Here is a 13,887-nt window from a genome sequence, read left to right as displayed (position 1 = left end):
CAGTATAACCCCTGCTTTTACTATATTTGATGTCAGTATAACTTGTGGAGGAGATGGGGAAAAACCAGTTGTTTAAGGATACAGGTGGACCTGTTGCAAAAATGAGAAGTACAAGTTGTCATGTCCAAAATGAGCTTTACAACGTCAGTGCCGGGGGAGGGGGATAAGGAGAATGATTGGGATTGGGGGGGGAGCGGGCAGGCTAGGAAGGGATGTGAAGGGTAAACAAAGGAGGAGGCTGCAATGCTTGGTAAGAAATGTACACATCATCCTGCCCATGTAATTGTAACCCCTCTGTACAGTATGTTCACAAATAAAATACAAAAAGAGTATATAAACAGTGCATCTTGGTCTGTTTCACCCCTTATACTCACACCATACTTTACAGTTAGTTCTTAATTTTGTGGTATATGCAATGCATTCTTCACTGCATTGTTACCCCCTCCCCACCATCATGTTTATCCCTCTCTCCTTGCCCAAGCCCCTTTATTTGATTCAATATTGATTTAGTCTTTCTAAACATTTGTACTATTTGAGCTTTCCATAGCATTGGTTATAATTCCTTTAATTCATTTGGAGTTGCTTGCGTACCTCCTCATGAGCATAAGTTTCTATGTGATTAAAACAGGTTGCCATTCATAATAATTGTGATGCAGATTCACAATAAAATGTCACATTACTCCTGCTGTAATATCTACAATTTACAAAATGTTTGCACCTAGAGACAACCTGTTTTAATTTCATAGAAACCTAACTCAAATTGTGGATGAGTATATCTACCTTTATGAAGAAAAGCATACATTATATGTAATACATTTCATTGTCATTAGGATCCTTTTGTAGTCATTCTTTTTTTTAAATATTTTTGTCTTCTACCTCCTATGATAGGTTTTAAATGAACACCACCTGATATAGTACTATAATATTTTAGAATTTTACTGTGGCTTTTTTGTGGGGGAAGGATGCCTGGTGATTGAATTCAGGGTCTGGATGCTTGTTTTTTTTTTTCTCAAGGCTAACACTCTACTACTTGAGCCACAGCTCTGCTTTTGGCTTTTTGGTATTTAATTGAAGATAAAGGACTTATTGGCTTCCCTGCCTGTGCTGAATCAAACAGTGATGCTCAGACCTCAGACTCCTGAGTACCTAGGATTTATGTTACCACTGACCAAATTTTATATTGAGTTTTAGGAGTGAATTTAATACTTCAATTTTATTTGTATCATGGTATATCTTGAATGAGTCTCAGGCTAACAGTACTGCTGGCACTGCAGTTTGAGCTAAATGCTTCCTATGGTAAGCAGCCAAAATCATATATCCATTCATATATCTGAAATCATATATCTCTTCATATATTCTTTTATCTATCTGCTATTATATCCAAAATCATATATTCATTCATAGATCCAATAATATATCTATTCATATATCCATTTGAAAGAGAGAAGAGCTAAATGCTTGCATCAGAGTTATTTCTCATGTCTTCACCCTCATGTGAAGGTCTGAACAAGAGCACTATGATAAATTAGTGATACCAATCAGATTGATTGTCACAAATGTCATTCAGTCTTCAATACCGCCAGTCATTTCAGATGTAACTTGACACTATCTCCTTATCTGTTACATTTCTCAACTAATTTTTTCTTTCTAGCAACTGGTATCATTTCTAAAATAATAATCCATGCTTTCTTTTGCCTCACAATCTATGATTGGGCTAGCAATATTCTGTGATATTTCTCTGCATACACATGCATAAAACTAGGTTTGTGAATTTTTAAAATATTTATTGTATTAAGTGTACAGAGGGCTTTCAATTACCAAAGTTAGGTGATGAGTCCATTTTCCCCCTCAGTTCAGTTTCTACATACCGAATATTAAATATTATAAATCAGTATATACTTAAGACACTTTCACCTCGATGTTCATTATTGTACCATTCACAATAGCCAAGATATAGAAACTGCTCAAATACTCTACAATGAAAGAATGGATCAAGAAATGTGACACATACATACAATGGAATTTTGCTTATCTTTTTCAAAACAATGATAGTATGTTGTAGGCAGGGAACTCAAAACAACATTGCGATTCTACCTCACTCTAGTTAGAATGGCCATTACCAAGAGAACTAATAACAGATGCATGTGGGGATGTGGCCATAAGAGAACACTACTACACTGTTGGTGGGAATAAAAACTTGTTCAACAACTCTGGCTAGCAGAATGGAGGTTCTTCAAAAGTCTAACCATAGAACTCCCCTATGACCCAGCAATCCCACTCCTGGTCATTTACCCAAATGACCACAAACAAGGCCACACTAAAGCTACCAACACAACTTTGTTGATTGCAACATTATTTATCATAGCTAAGATACAGATTCAACCCAGATGTCCCTCCATAGATGAACAGATCAAGAAAATGTGGTATATATACACAAAGGAATTCTATGATTCCATCAGAAAGAATCCTACAGCTTTAACACACAGATTTAATATTTATAGCAGAAATGAACATTAGATAATTTATTGGAAATATGTTATATGAAGAAATAGAGAGAACTACATTGTATTTAAAGTATACTTACAGTTTTGAATGAATGTGACTGTGAATATATCTCTCTCCTTATCAAAGAGGTATATAGAATAAAAATGATGTACAATGTAGGTAACTGTGACAGAAATAAGCTCTCAGGTAAAATGACACACTTAACAGTTCAGGGAAACTACTATTTTAAAGCCAGAAACACATAAAAAGGGAAAGAAAATCAAATTACATTAGATGAGAATGAAAACATGTAGGCAAGATTATACCTTTGAAACTGCATAGTTGGGAAAAGATTCAGAGGAGAACTATTATTGGTACAAACTTTTCTGAATTAATCTTGCTTCCTCATGAAATGTTAAGCACGCAGATACTTTCTATGTTGTATCACAATATTTACAAAAAAACACATTTGATATTCTCACTTAGACATGATTTTATCACTCCATAACTTTCTCATGGCATTTTTCACTTCTGCATTCCTCAGTGTGTAAATCAGTGGGTTGAGAAAGGGTGTTCCAATGGTGTAAAATACTGTCACCATCTTGTCTGCTGGGTATGTGGTAGGAGGACGTGTATACATGAATATGCAAGGAACAAACATTAGTACAACTACAATGATGTGAGATGTGCAAGTGGAGAGAGCTTTCTTCCTCCCTTCTGCACTGTGGTTTCGCAGTGAATACAAGATGACAACATATGAGATCAACAAAATCAAGAAACTGGTTGAACAAATTGCCCCACTGTTGAATACCATCAACAGGTTGGTCATGTAAGTGTCCATGCAAGCAAGTTTCAACAAAGGCTGCAAATCACAGCAATAATGGTCAATTAAATTGGGTCCACAGAAGGGCAATTTTACCAGCAAGACAATCTGAGAAGAGGCATGTATGAAGGACCCGATCCAGGCAAACACAGTCAAGATGAGACACACCTGCCTTCTCATGATGGTTGGGTAGCGCAAGGGCTTACAAATGGCCACATAGCGATCAGCGGCCATAACGATGAGGATCAAGACCTCCATGCAACCAAATAGATGCAGGGCAAAGACCTGGGTCATGCACTCGTTGTAGGAGATGATTTTCTTTGTGGAGAGGGAATCCACAATGAGCCTGGGAGCTATGGATGTGGAGAAGCAGAAATCAACAAGGGACAAATAAAACAGGAAGAAGTACATGGGGCTGCCGAGCGTCCTGCTGAACTTGATGGTCACCATGATGAGCGTATTCCCCACGACGGTGCTTCCATAGAAAACTAAGAAGATGAAAAACACCAGTCTTTGTTTTTGGGGATCCTGTGTCAGCCCTAACAGTATGAATATAGTTACACTGCTGTTATTAGGCATCGTTTCAGTTGATGTGGGGAAACCTCAGCCTACAAAAAACCAATCTGCAAAGGAGTAAAGGAAGAATATAAAATCATTACTGAATTGTATCCGTTGAACCCAAGTTCTCAATCATGAAATTAACTATCTTGTAGGTTAATATGACAGTGTCATTTTTCCAAATTCATCCATCTAATATCATGAAATGCAATTTCCCTGTTGCATGCAAAGTTAATAACAGAGCAAACTATTATTTTAGATGATTTCTTAGGAGGTAATAAGTCTTTTAGTTTCAAGAAAGGAGCTATTATCAATAACTGGATTCATGATAAATACACAGAAATCTTCTGCAAAAGTTAATATACCTAAGCATATTTGATATTATTTGGCTATTACGCTATAAGTAAGAAATGAGATGCATACTTTGAACACTATATTGCAAGTGCTTAAACATCAGAAATAACTGACCTGAATAAAATCTAGGTGTGCACTCTCAGGTATACAGACACAAAGTAAGTAAAAGTGGTGGATTGTGACAAAAAAAGTGAATATTCTTTATTTCGAAAATGAAGAACAACCTAGTCTGTCCAATCCAGAATTAAGGCAAATTCCTATATGGCTAAATTTATGTTTTTTTGAATTTGCCTTTCCATTTCTTTAGTTCTATATTCTTCAAAAAATTTTCATACAGTGATGACAACATGAAAGGAAAGTGGAGAATAATGACTATAAAGCAAAAAATAGCTTTATAGGAAAGATTTACAATGAAACATCAAGGGCTTAGAAAATAATGTCTGCATCTTTAGTCATGAGTGACACTTTTAGCATAATTCTCAGTGTCTATTTGTAAATAACTGTGATCAGATATCACTTGAAGAGAGATATAAAAAGAGACCTGATATTAACTTCATTTATTTAATCAATAAAATGTTTCATTGACTGCACAAGAAATTTCTTATATATTCATATTTTATATGTTTACATATATTTTACATATATTTTATAGCTTATAAATATAGATAAAAATAGATTCACTAAACATTGATGTATTAATGCATGCATTAATATAATTAACATATCCACCCATATTTATTAACAAAGAACACAATAAACCAAGTTATTATATTTATAAAATATTGTATTATGTAAATATAACTATAAATAAATAAAATTACATTTATGAAAGTATTTACATGAAAATATTTATTATATACTAGCAATATATTTTAAACCAAGTATTCATGATTCTAATTTTAATATAAATAATTACTATATTTTTATGTATTGGGTATAAATATCTTAAGTAATGTTCAATATTAATATTTTATTGAAAAATTATATTTATATTTAGTAAATGTATTTATATTTTTAAATACATTAAATCACATGCAAATACAGATCATTTGCTATATGCTATATTATACACTTATATGTATTCATATACTGAGCTTATATAAATGCACAGTAAAATTTTCACAATACATTTCGTAAACACACTTCAGATGAAAACATTATTTCTTGAAATATATTTCATAGACAAGCCAAATATCACCAGAAAGATGGACAAGTAATTGAGTTTCATAGGCATGCATCTCCTTATTAAAAAGTTCCAGCATATACAGATTTGCTTCCTTTCACTTATAGTTACATAAAATTAATATTGGAGTTGTATAAAGTTTTCACCTTTGATATTCATAGCACAATTTTTCTAGCAAATGTTTTTAAACAAAGACACTGGGGAATATGTGAGAATGTCAGTTGCACAGTGTTTAGGTGGATGTTCAGGGGCCTGCTGTCTCTAAGGGAGTGATTGTAAAAGACACAGCACACAAGATATAGGTTCAGAGATTGAACTTCTCATAGATCCCTGCAACCCTTTCAATGGTAGCAAAAGGCAAGCAGGAAGTTCAATTTCCATCACAGTAAAAACAAAATAAAAATAAGGTATAAAACTGTGGTATGTTTTTGAAAATGTTCATGTGCAATAGTGTAACGAATGAGTTCTATGCCATTATCTCTAAATACATTTGACATTTGACATTCAAGTTTCTATACTTTATGTTTAGGATGAAACTTTCACTAAAAATGAAGTAAGTGCTATATGATAATTTTATACAGAATTCCCTTTGAAAGCTTTTTATTCATGCATAGTACTTGTAGCATCTGAGAGGGTATTCTTGGAGTTCTATGTGGAAAATCCATTTCCCTTAATATCACTCAATTTGTAAACATTTGGGTTGGTTACACTAAATTAAAAATGAAGATTTAAACGTCCTACCTTAGAAGACTGGGACTCACATTGTCCTATCACTGAGCCATCCCAAACTCCCTTCTGTATGCTGGCTCTGTTAGACCATTATTTCAGAATAAGATGTTGAGGACACTGTTGAGTAAGTAGTAGAACTCCATGATCTTGAATACATTACTCACCATACTAACAGGAAATACAGATACATTGGCTTTATTAAATATTTCCAAAATGGATTCTTTCAGCACACAATGTAAAAAACATCTTAGGTTTCATGATTAAGTAATAGAAACATAATCTATGCCAGTTTTTACATGTATTTATATATGTATATTACTATGAACAGATAGATATAAGCAGGTAAAAAACCTGACATGTTTGTAGAGAACAGTCATTGTTTCTACTATTTATTGTTGTAAGGCAACATGAGAGCATTAAGAGACTGCAGATTGACTCAGATTAATCTTGTGCCATAGTATTGTGGATCTGGCTGCCACTAAGGAAGAGGGATATCTGAGTCCTGTTATATTCATGATAGCATTACCATTGCTTAAGAGAAATTCCTGGATAATTTCAGAGTGGTGACATTTCTATTGAATTAACTATAAAATCTAATGGATCTAGCATAGCTTAAATAAAATGCCAAAAGTGCTTACCTTGCAATGTCGTTAGAATTAGGAAATACTATGCATGTCTTGATTGTCATCTTCTCTTTCTGGGTTGTAAACTGTTTTTGGAAAGTCCCTATTCTTCTATACATGCCTGACATACTGTAGGAACTGGCTGTGCTATTACTATTCTGCATGTATGAGATATGGTGACATTAATATATATCTTACCAGCTTTGGTAAGAAATGGAGGGAGTTTAATATGTTCTGTCTCCTTTCTTTCTTCATAAATAACTTGGGAGTCAACTTACTAACACAAGAATTTTAAAAGTGCTTCCGATTAATGTCTGATTATTCTTAGATCAGGATCTTTTGAATCTCCCTGAGAAATTTATGTTTCCACTTGGCTCCAGAATCATTCAATATTTTCTCAAACCACTCCTTGCACAGGATTTTAACTTGCATATTCTTTCTTCTTTATTCCCCGGTGATATATTTAATAAGAATGATGTAAAACATAAGCATCTGAGAAACTCATTCCCTAAAGTGTCTCTTTTCTCCCAATTGAGAAGCAAGAATCAGATGAAGGAAAGTATTTAATCTGCAATATGTCTCCTATTATTCAAATACGGTGGGATACTATTCAATTAAAAATGACATTCTGAATAACAAATGCCATGTTTGTCTAGAATAAATAAAAACAATTTATCACTCATATCTTTGTCTCTATTACCACTCTCTAATAAAATGAGCGTGGAAGCAATGTTTATCTCCCAGTAGCTCTAGGCTGAGAAAGTACAAGAAGTATGTCCTGTGTGGTGCAAAGGAAATGAGTGACAGAATTCACACAGCACACACTCAATGACGAGTTTATTCAATCTAGGTATGGTTCATTTGGAAGACTCTATGATGGCCACTTACATAAGAGTTGTAAACATCTTAAACAACAGTAGTAACAGTAACTGTAAGTACTGTAATTTTATAACACACAGTTATGTCAGTATGCCAATATAAGTGTATACGTACAACAGAGTATATAGTCAATAATAATTTAATCAAAATGAATGATTAGGGGAGGAAAAATGTTCTGGAGACAAACTTCAAAATTATTTTATGGATGTAATCTCAAAGAATTACAATTTGTTTGTCTTAGTGATAAGTGTGTTTGTATGACATGCAGGAGTGAATGATAGCAAGAGGGAAATGTGACAAACACTACCTCAATCAAGTGACCAAAGACTCCAGCCAGCCTGTTGATGTGTGATTACCATGTGCCCATTGGCATGACAGAATGAGCAGGACATTTCAGCCCTTGAACCTTTACAGAGTTTTCTTTACAGAATTTTCCACTTCAGAGGACTTCAGAGAAGTGTGTAGCTTGAAGTCCAGAAAGCTGCCCAATGCATTCAAAATGGGAAAATAACAATCAATCACCACTGTCCTTTATGGCCATTTTTGTTGAATTTCAATTGTGGACCAATTTGTAGGACCCAATTTGTTACTCTTCCTGTTTTTATGTGTGTAGTACAGTGCAAGCCTCCATCACATTGTCCTTTCCCATTTGCAGGAATCCTATATCTTCAAATTCAGAAAATCTTCACCCATTTTACAACTCACTTTAGTCTATAACCATGTTCTTCAGCAATTGCCTATGACATGGCGTCTCAGATAAGCTGAGCCACTCCGCATCTGTGCACTCCCATTATGTGTTACTTCATGGCCTCAAAGTTCACCATTTCCTGAGTTTTGACACTGAATGACATTATAGGTAGTTCACATCATATATTTGGTTTATAAACTCATCTGTTGATGAATGTTTGGTTTGAGTAGCCATGAGGGTAGAAATGCCTGCTCAAATGCAAATTCTTCATGAATTTGAGTATCTTATTAAAAATGGATAATCTGTTTTATGGTGATTGTATATTGCATTGTTGAAGCATGAAGCAAGCAGCACCATCTTTCATCGCAGTTGAACCATTTTATGAAGCCATGAAATGAGTACCTCAACTGTCTTTATCTCTATTAGTTTTGATTTGCAACGATTTATTTTTTATTATTATCTTTAAGTAGTTGCAGAAAGAAAGTGTCATTTAATAAAAGAGCACAGGAAATACAATGCACCTTCCCACCCAGTTCTTAAATTTGTGGTATCTGCTATTCATTCTTCACTGCATTCTTACCTTTTCCCACTTTCATCTCTAACCCTCTCTCCTTGTCCCAACCCCCTATTACTAAGGTGAACTTTCACTTATCTTTCTAAAAAGTCGCACTTTTTGAACTCTCCATAGCATCATTTATAAATCAGTTAATTCACTTGGAGCTACTTACATACCTCCTAATGTGTGTACACTAAGTTTCAATGAGGTTAAAACATGTCCTGAATAATCAGAAAATTTTGATTCAAATTCACAAAGCAATGTCATATCATACCACCTTGACTCTCTAGACCTTACAAATAGTTTGCCTCTATTAACAACCTGATTTAAATTCATAGAAACCTAAATTATATTGTGGCTGAGTATTCTCTACCACACTACATGAACCACCCCCTAGGCATTTTGAACCCCTAGGCATTTTGATTTTAATTTTCTTTTTGAAGAATGGGGTCTTACAAATATCATCTAGCTGGTTGACAGTCGATTAACCTATTTACATTTCCCATGGGTCTGAGATAAGAAGGACATGCCATCCTTCCGAACTTGTGTTGGTTGGCATGGGAGCTTTCTATCTTATGAAGTCATTCAAATAGAGGTGGGGGGTGGGGCTGGGAAGGGATGGGAAGGGGAAACAAAGGAGGAGGCAACAATGCTCGTTAAGAAATGTACTCATTATCTTGCCCATGTAATCGTAACTCCTCTGTATGGTATTTTCACAATTAAAAAAAAAAGAATAAAATTATGTCACTTGTAGCAAAATAGATGGAGTTGGAAATCACCAAGATAATAAAATTAGCTAGACTGAGAAAAAAAATAGAGGCATGGTGGCATCTCACTGAGAAGTTAATTTGTAATTCTGTAATGGGGTTTAACATATTTTCACCTACATATGATCTTACTCTATATTCTCCACCAATGTTACCTCATTTCAATTCTCCTCATTTTAGTCTCTAATTGCTCTGTGGACACCTTGCCCAGATTTTGTTGGTTGGCACGGGGTCTTACTATCTTTGGAATTATTTAAGGTCTGACCAGAAATCGTAATTCTCCCAGCCTCTGCCTTCCCCATTTCTAGGATGAATGGTGTGAGTTAGTTACAGTGTCCAGGAACCCCGTGTGGTGCAAGGGTCTTTTGAGACCTTTGGTACAGCTGAAACTTACTTTTGGAATGTATTGCTCTAGTTCATTTCTTAATAGTGCAAAATGTAAAATATCATTGAATAATACCCTTTGATTGTTACTGAAGATCATTATGCTCCCTATTAAAATTATTTCCTCTTCCAAGAAAATAAAAAAGAAAAATTAACTGGAAAGAAAAAGAATGTTTTTAAATTTTTTCTATCATTATATGTTGTCTGAAATGGAAATAGGCATTACCAAATATATATATATATATATATATATATATATATATATATATATATACTGACTACTAATGTAAAATATGCAATTTAATTTTTAAATGGAATTATCCATTTCTTGGTAAAATATTATGTTGAATTTCCATTGTAAAAATGTGTACTAAGCTGGGGGCTGGTGGCGCACCTCTGTAATGCTAGAGACTCTGGAAGCTGAGATCTGAAGATCACAGTTGAATGCCAGTCCAGCAGGTAAGTCTGTGAGACTCTTATTTACAATCAACTGCACAAAACCTGGAAGTGATGCTGTGCCTCAAAGTGTTAGAACACTAACCTTTAAACACGGAGCTCAGGGATAGTCCTGAACACATGTATTTCTAAGTGGGGAGATGGCAGGCCTGAAGCGAACAGCTCCAAAGAATATTACATTTCTTGCAAATCACCAAAGCAAAGCTCTGAGAATGGGACCAGGATGGGACCAGGTGGGCCAGTTCACTTGCTCCCATATAATGCCAACAAGCAACCTTTGTCAGAGCCTGTTCTTTTTTTTTTTTTTGTCGGTCGTGGGGCTTGAACTCTGGGCCTGGGCGCTGTCCCTCAGCTCTTCAGCTCAAGGAGAGCGCTCTACCACTTGAGCTACAGCGCCACTTCAGGTTTTCTAGTGGTTTATTGGAGATAGGAGTCTCAAGGTCTTTCCTGCCCGGGCTGGCTTTGAACTGCGATTCTCAGATCTCAGCCTCCTGAGTAGCTAGGATTACAGGCGTGAGCCACCTGCGCCCAGCTTAAGTTCAGGATTTTAAACTTGTGATCTGGTATTGTGTAGCAAGTCAACATTATGAGAATAAATGGTTTCTCTAACTACAGGTGTTTTTTAATCTAATATTTGAGCCGACTTTGTATTATTTACATCAAATGCACACACGATTTTTTAAAAAAATATTTTCAGGGAAGTGGCGCTGTGACTCAAGTGGTAGAGCACTAGCCTTGAGCTGAAGAGCTGAGGGACAGTGCTCAGGCGCAGAGTTCAAGACCCCCCCCCAATAACAACAAATATATATATATATATATATTTTTCAGCCTATCCTAAAATGGAAAGAAAATTGACTATACTCAATATTTTCAATTCATCAGTGAAAAATAAAGTTAAAAATGCAAGAGAATCTTGTACTATTTATTACTGACAATATAATTTTCATATACTGTAATCACTGAATACAAAAAGTTCAAAATACAAGCCATGGAAAATACAACATCTAATAATTTTCTCTGTGCATTACAACAGGATAACTTTAAGGGAAATTCTGTGTATCCATATGAATCTTGTATAAAAACAAAACCTATAGAGAAAGGGTTTACTATAGCAGTGTTTGGGTCTCTTTAAGCCCAATAATAAGGGACAATTGGAATTTTGATTGACAAAGATTCATTTATTGTTTTCTTATCATCAGATTACAAACAGTAGATCATGCAATGTTTGACTTGAAAAATATTTCTACAATTTTTTCCTCTATGGTCTCAGAACAAAGGCTGAATACTGTACTTAATTTTTTAAATTTATATTTGTAAAATCTATTAATTTTCTAAGCTTCTTCCTAAGGGTCAGAGTTCTGTCCTCATTGAAACTTGAATGTGCTGATTATATAAACAGTTAAATATAGGAAGAGTCTAACAGTATATTAAAACATATCACAAGTTTCTTAAATTTATAGTTATTATTAGATATCACCAAATTTGAATGCTATAACAAAAGGATTTCCTGTAGTTCAGCACTATGAATCTAAGCTCAAACTAATGATAAAATAAATCATGCAGTTTTGATACAGAGATTAGTATTTTCCAGTAGAAATGATCAGGAGAAACTAATTTATTGGAAATACGTTATATAAAGAAATAAATGGAGAGAACTACATCATATTTAAGGATATTTACAGGTTTGAATGAATGTGATCATTAAACCTGCCCTTCTTAACAGTCAGGTGTGTGGAACAAGCTTTGATAGATAAAATAGCTTTGCCAGAAATAAGGTCTGAGGGAAAATTACACACATAACAGAGAAACTACTATTTTAAAGCCAGAAGCACATAGAAAGAGATAAAGTCCAATTAGATCATATATGAACAAAGAAGTATAAGAAGTATAGGCAAGTATATACCTTTTGTTGTTATTTTTTTTTGTCAGTCATGGGGCCTAAAGTCTGAACCTGGACGCTGTCCCTCAGCTCTTTAGTTTAAGGCTAGCACTCTACCACTTGAGCCACTGTGCCACTTCCATTTTTTTTCTTATGTGGTGCTGAGGAGTCGAACCCAGGGCCACAAGCATGAAAGACAAGCACTCTACCATTGAGCCACCTTCCCAGCCCCAAATATATACCTTTGAAATTGCATAATTGGGAAGAGATTCGGAGGAGTAAGTATTATTGGTACAAACTTTTCTGAATTAATCTTGCTTCATCATGAAATTGTAAGCACTCAGTTACTTTCTGCATTGTATCAAAACATTTAGAGACAGTAACATTTATATTCATTTAGTCATGATTTTAACACTCCATAACTTTCTCATGGCATTTTTCACTTCTGCATTCCTGAGTGTGTAAATCAGTGGGTTGAGAAAGGGTGTTCCAATGGTATAAAACACTGCCACCATCTTATCCACAGGGAAAGTGGTAGGAGGACGTGTATACATGAATATACATGGAACAAAAAATATTATAACTACAATGATGTGAGATGTGCAAGTGGAGAGAGCTTTCTTCCTCCCTTCTGCACTGTGATTTCGCAGTGAATGCAATATGACAACATATGAGATCATCAAAATCAAGAAACTGGTTGAACAAATTACCCCACTGTTGGACACCAACAACAGGTTGATCACATAAGTGTCTGTGCAAGCAAGTTTCAACAAGGGCTGCAAATCACAGCAATAATGGTCAATTAAATTGGGCCCACAGAAGGGCAATTTTAAGAGCAAGACAATCTGGGCAGTGGCATGTATAAAAGACCCAATCCAGGCAAACACAATCAAGATGACACAGACCTGCCTTCTCATAATGGTTGGGTAGCGCAAGGGCTTACAGATGGCTATATAGCGATCAGCAGCCATGAGGATGAGGACAAAGATCTCCATGCAACCAAATATATGCAGCGCAAAGACTTGGGTCATACACTCATTATAGGAAATGAGTTTTTTGGTAGAGAGGGAATCCACAATTAGTCTGGGTGCTATGGATGTGGAAAAACAGAAATCAGCCATGGACAAATAAAACAGGAAGAAGTACATGGGGCTGCCGAGTGTCCTGCTGAACTTGATGGTCACGATGATGAGCATATTCCCCACAAAAGTACCTCCATAAAAAATTAAGAAGATGAAAAACACCAGTTTTTGTTTTTGGGGATCTGGTGTCAACCCTAACAATATGAACATTGTCACACTGCTGTTATTAGGCATTGTTTCAGTTGATGTGGGGGGAAAACGCAGCTTACAAAAAAAAAATCTGAAAAGGAGCAAAAGAAAAATATTACTGAATTTGGGCAATTGAATCTTTATTGAAAGTCATAAAATTAACTTATTAGTGGGTTGTTACTTATCACTTTTTTATTTTCCCCCAAATCATTAATTTAATATCATGCAATACAATGTGCAGTAACGAAAGAGC

The 13,887-nt window shown here is 35.0% G+C and overlaps 2 protein-coding genes across 2 annotated transcripts; both read right to left on the bottom strand.

Annotated features, from left to right (window-relative positions):
- Positions 1-2,962: 2,962 nt before the first annotated feature.
- LOC138833681 (olfactory receptor 4C11-like) lies at positions 2,963-3,886 on the bottom strand. The gene has a single exon (XM_070031971.1). It carries the CDS (start codon positions 3,884-3,886, stop codon positions 2,963-2,965), a length of 924 nt encoding a protein of 307 aa, XP_069888072.1.
- An 8,869-nt stretch (positions 3,887-12,755) lies between these two features.
- LOC138833680 (olfactory receptor 4C11-like) lies at positions 12,756-13,679 on the bottom strand. Its single transcript, XM_070031970.1, has one exon. It carries the CDS (start codon positions 13,677-13,679, stop codon positions 12,756-12,758), a length of 924 nt encoding a protein of 307 aa, XP_069888071.1.
- Between the last annotated feature and the right edge of the window lie 208 nt (positions 13,680-13,887).

The sequence above is a fragment of the Dipodomys merriami genome, unplaced genomic scaffold, assembly GCF_024711535.1.
Source record: "Dipodomys merriami isolate MVZ:Mamm:240054 unplaced genomic scaffold, mDipMer1.0.p SCAF_21, whole genome shotgun sequence".
In the NCBI taxonomy this organism is placed as follows: Eukaryota; Metazoa; Chordata; class Mammalia; order Rodentia; family Heteromyidae; genus Dipodomys; species Dipodomys merriami.
Note: the sequence above shows the minus strand (reverse complement) of the source record. Positions and strands in the feature narration are given on the sequence as shown.

Bases quoted from the DNA above. Each gene is read 5' to 3' on its own strand.
- LOC138833681 (XM_070031971.1), bottom strand. From the start codon at position 3,886: ATGCCTAATAACAGCAGTGTAACTATATTCATACTGTTAGGGCTGACA.
- LOC138833680 (XM_070031970.1), bottom strand. From the start codon at position 13,679: ATGCCTAATAACAGCAGTGTGACAATGTTCATATTGTTAGGGTTGACA.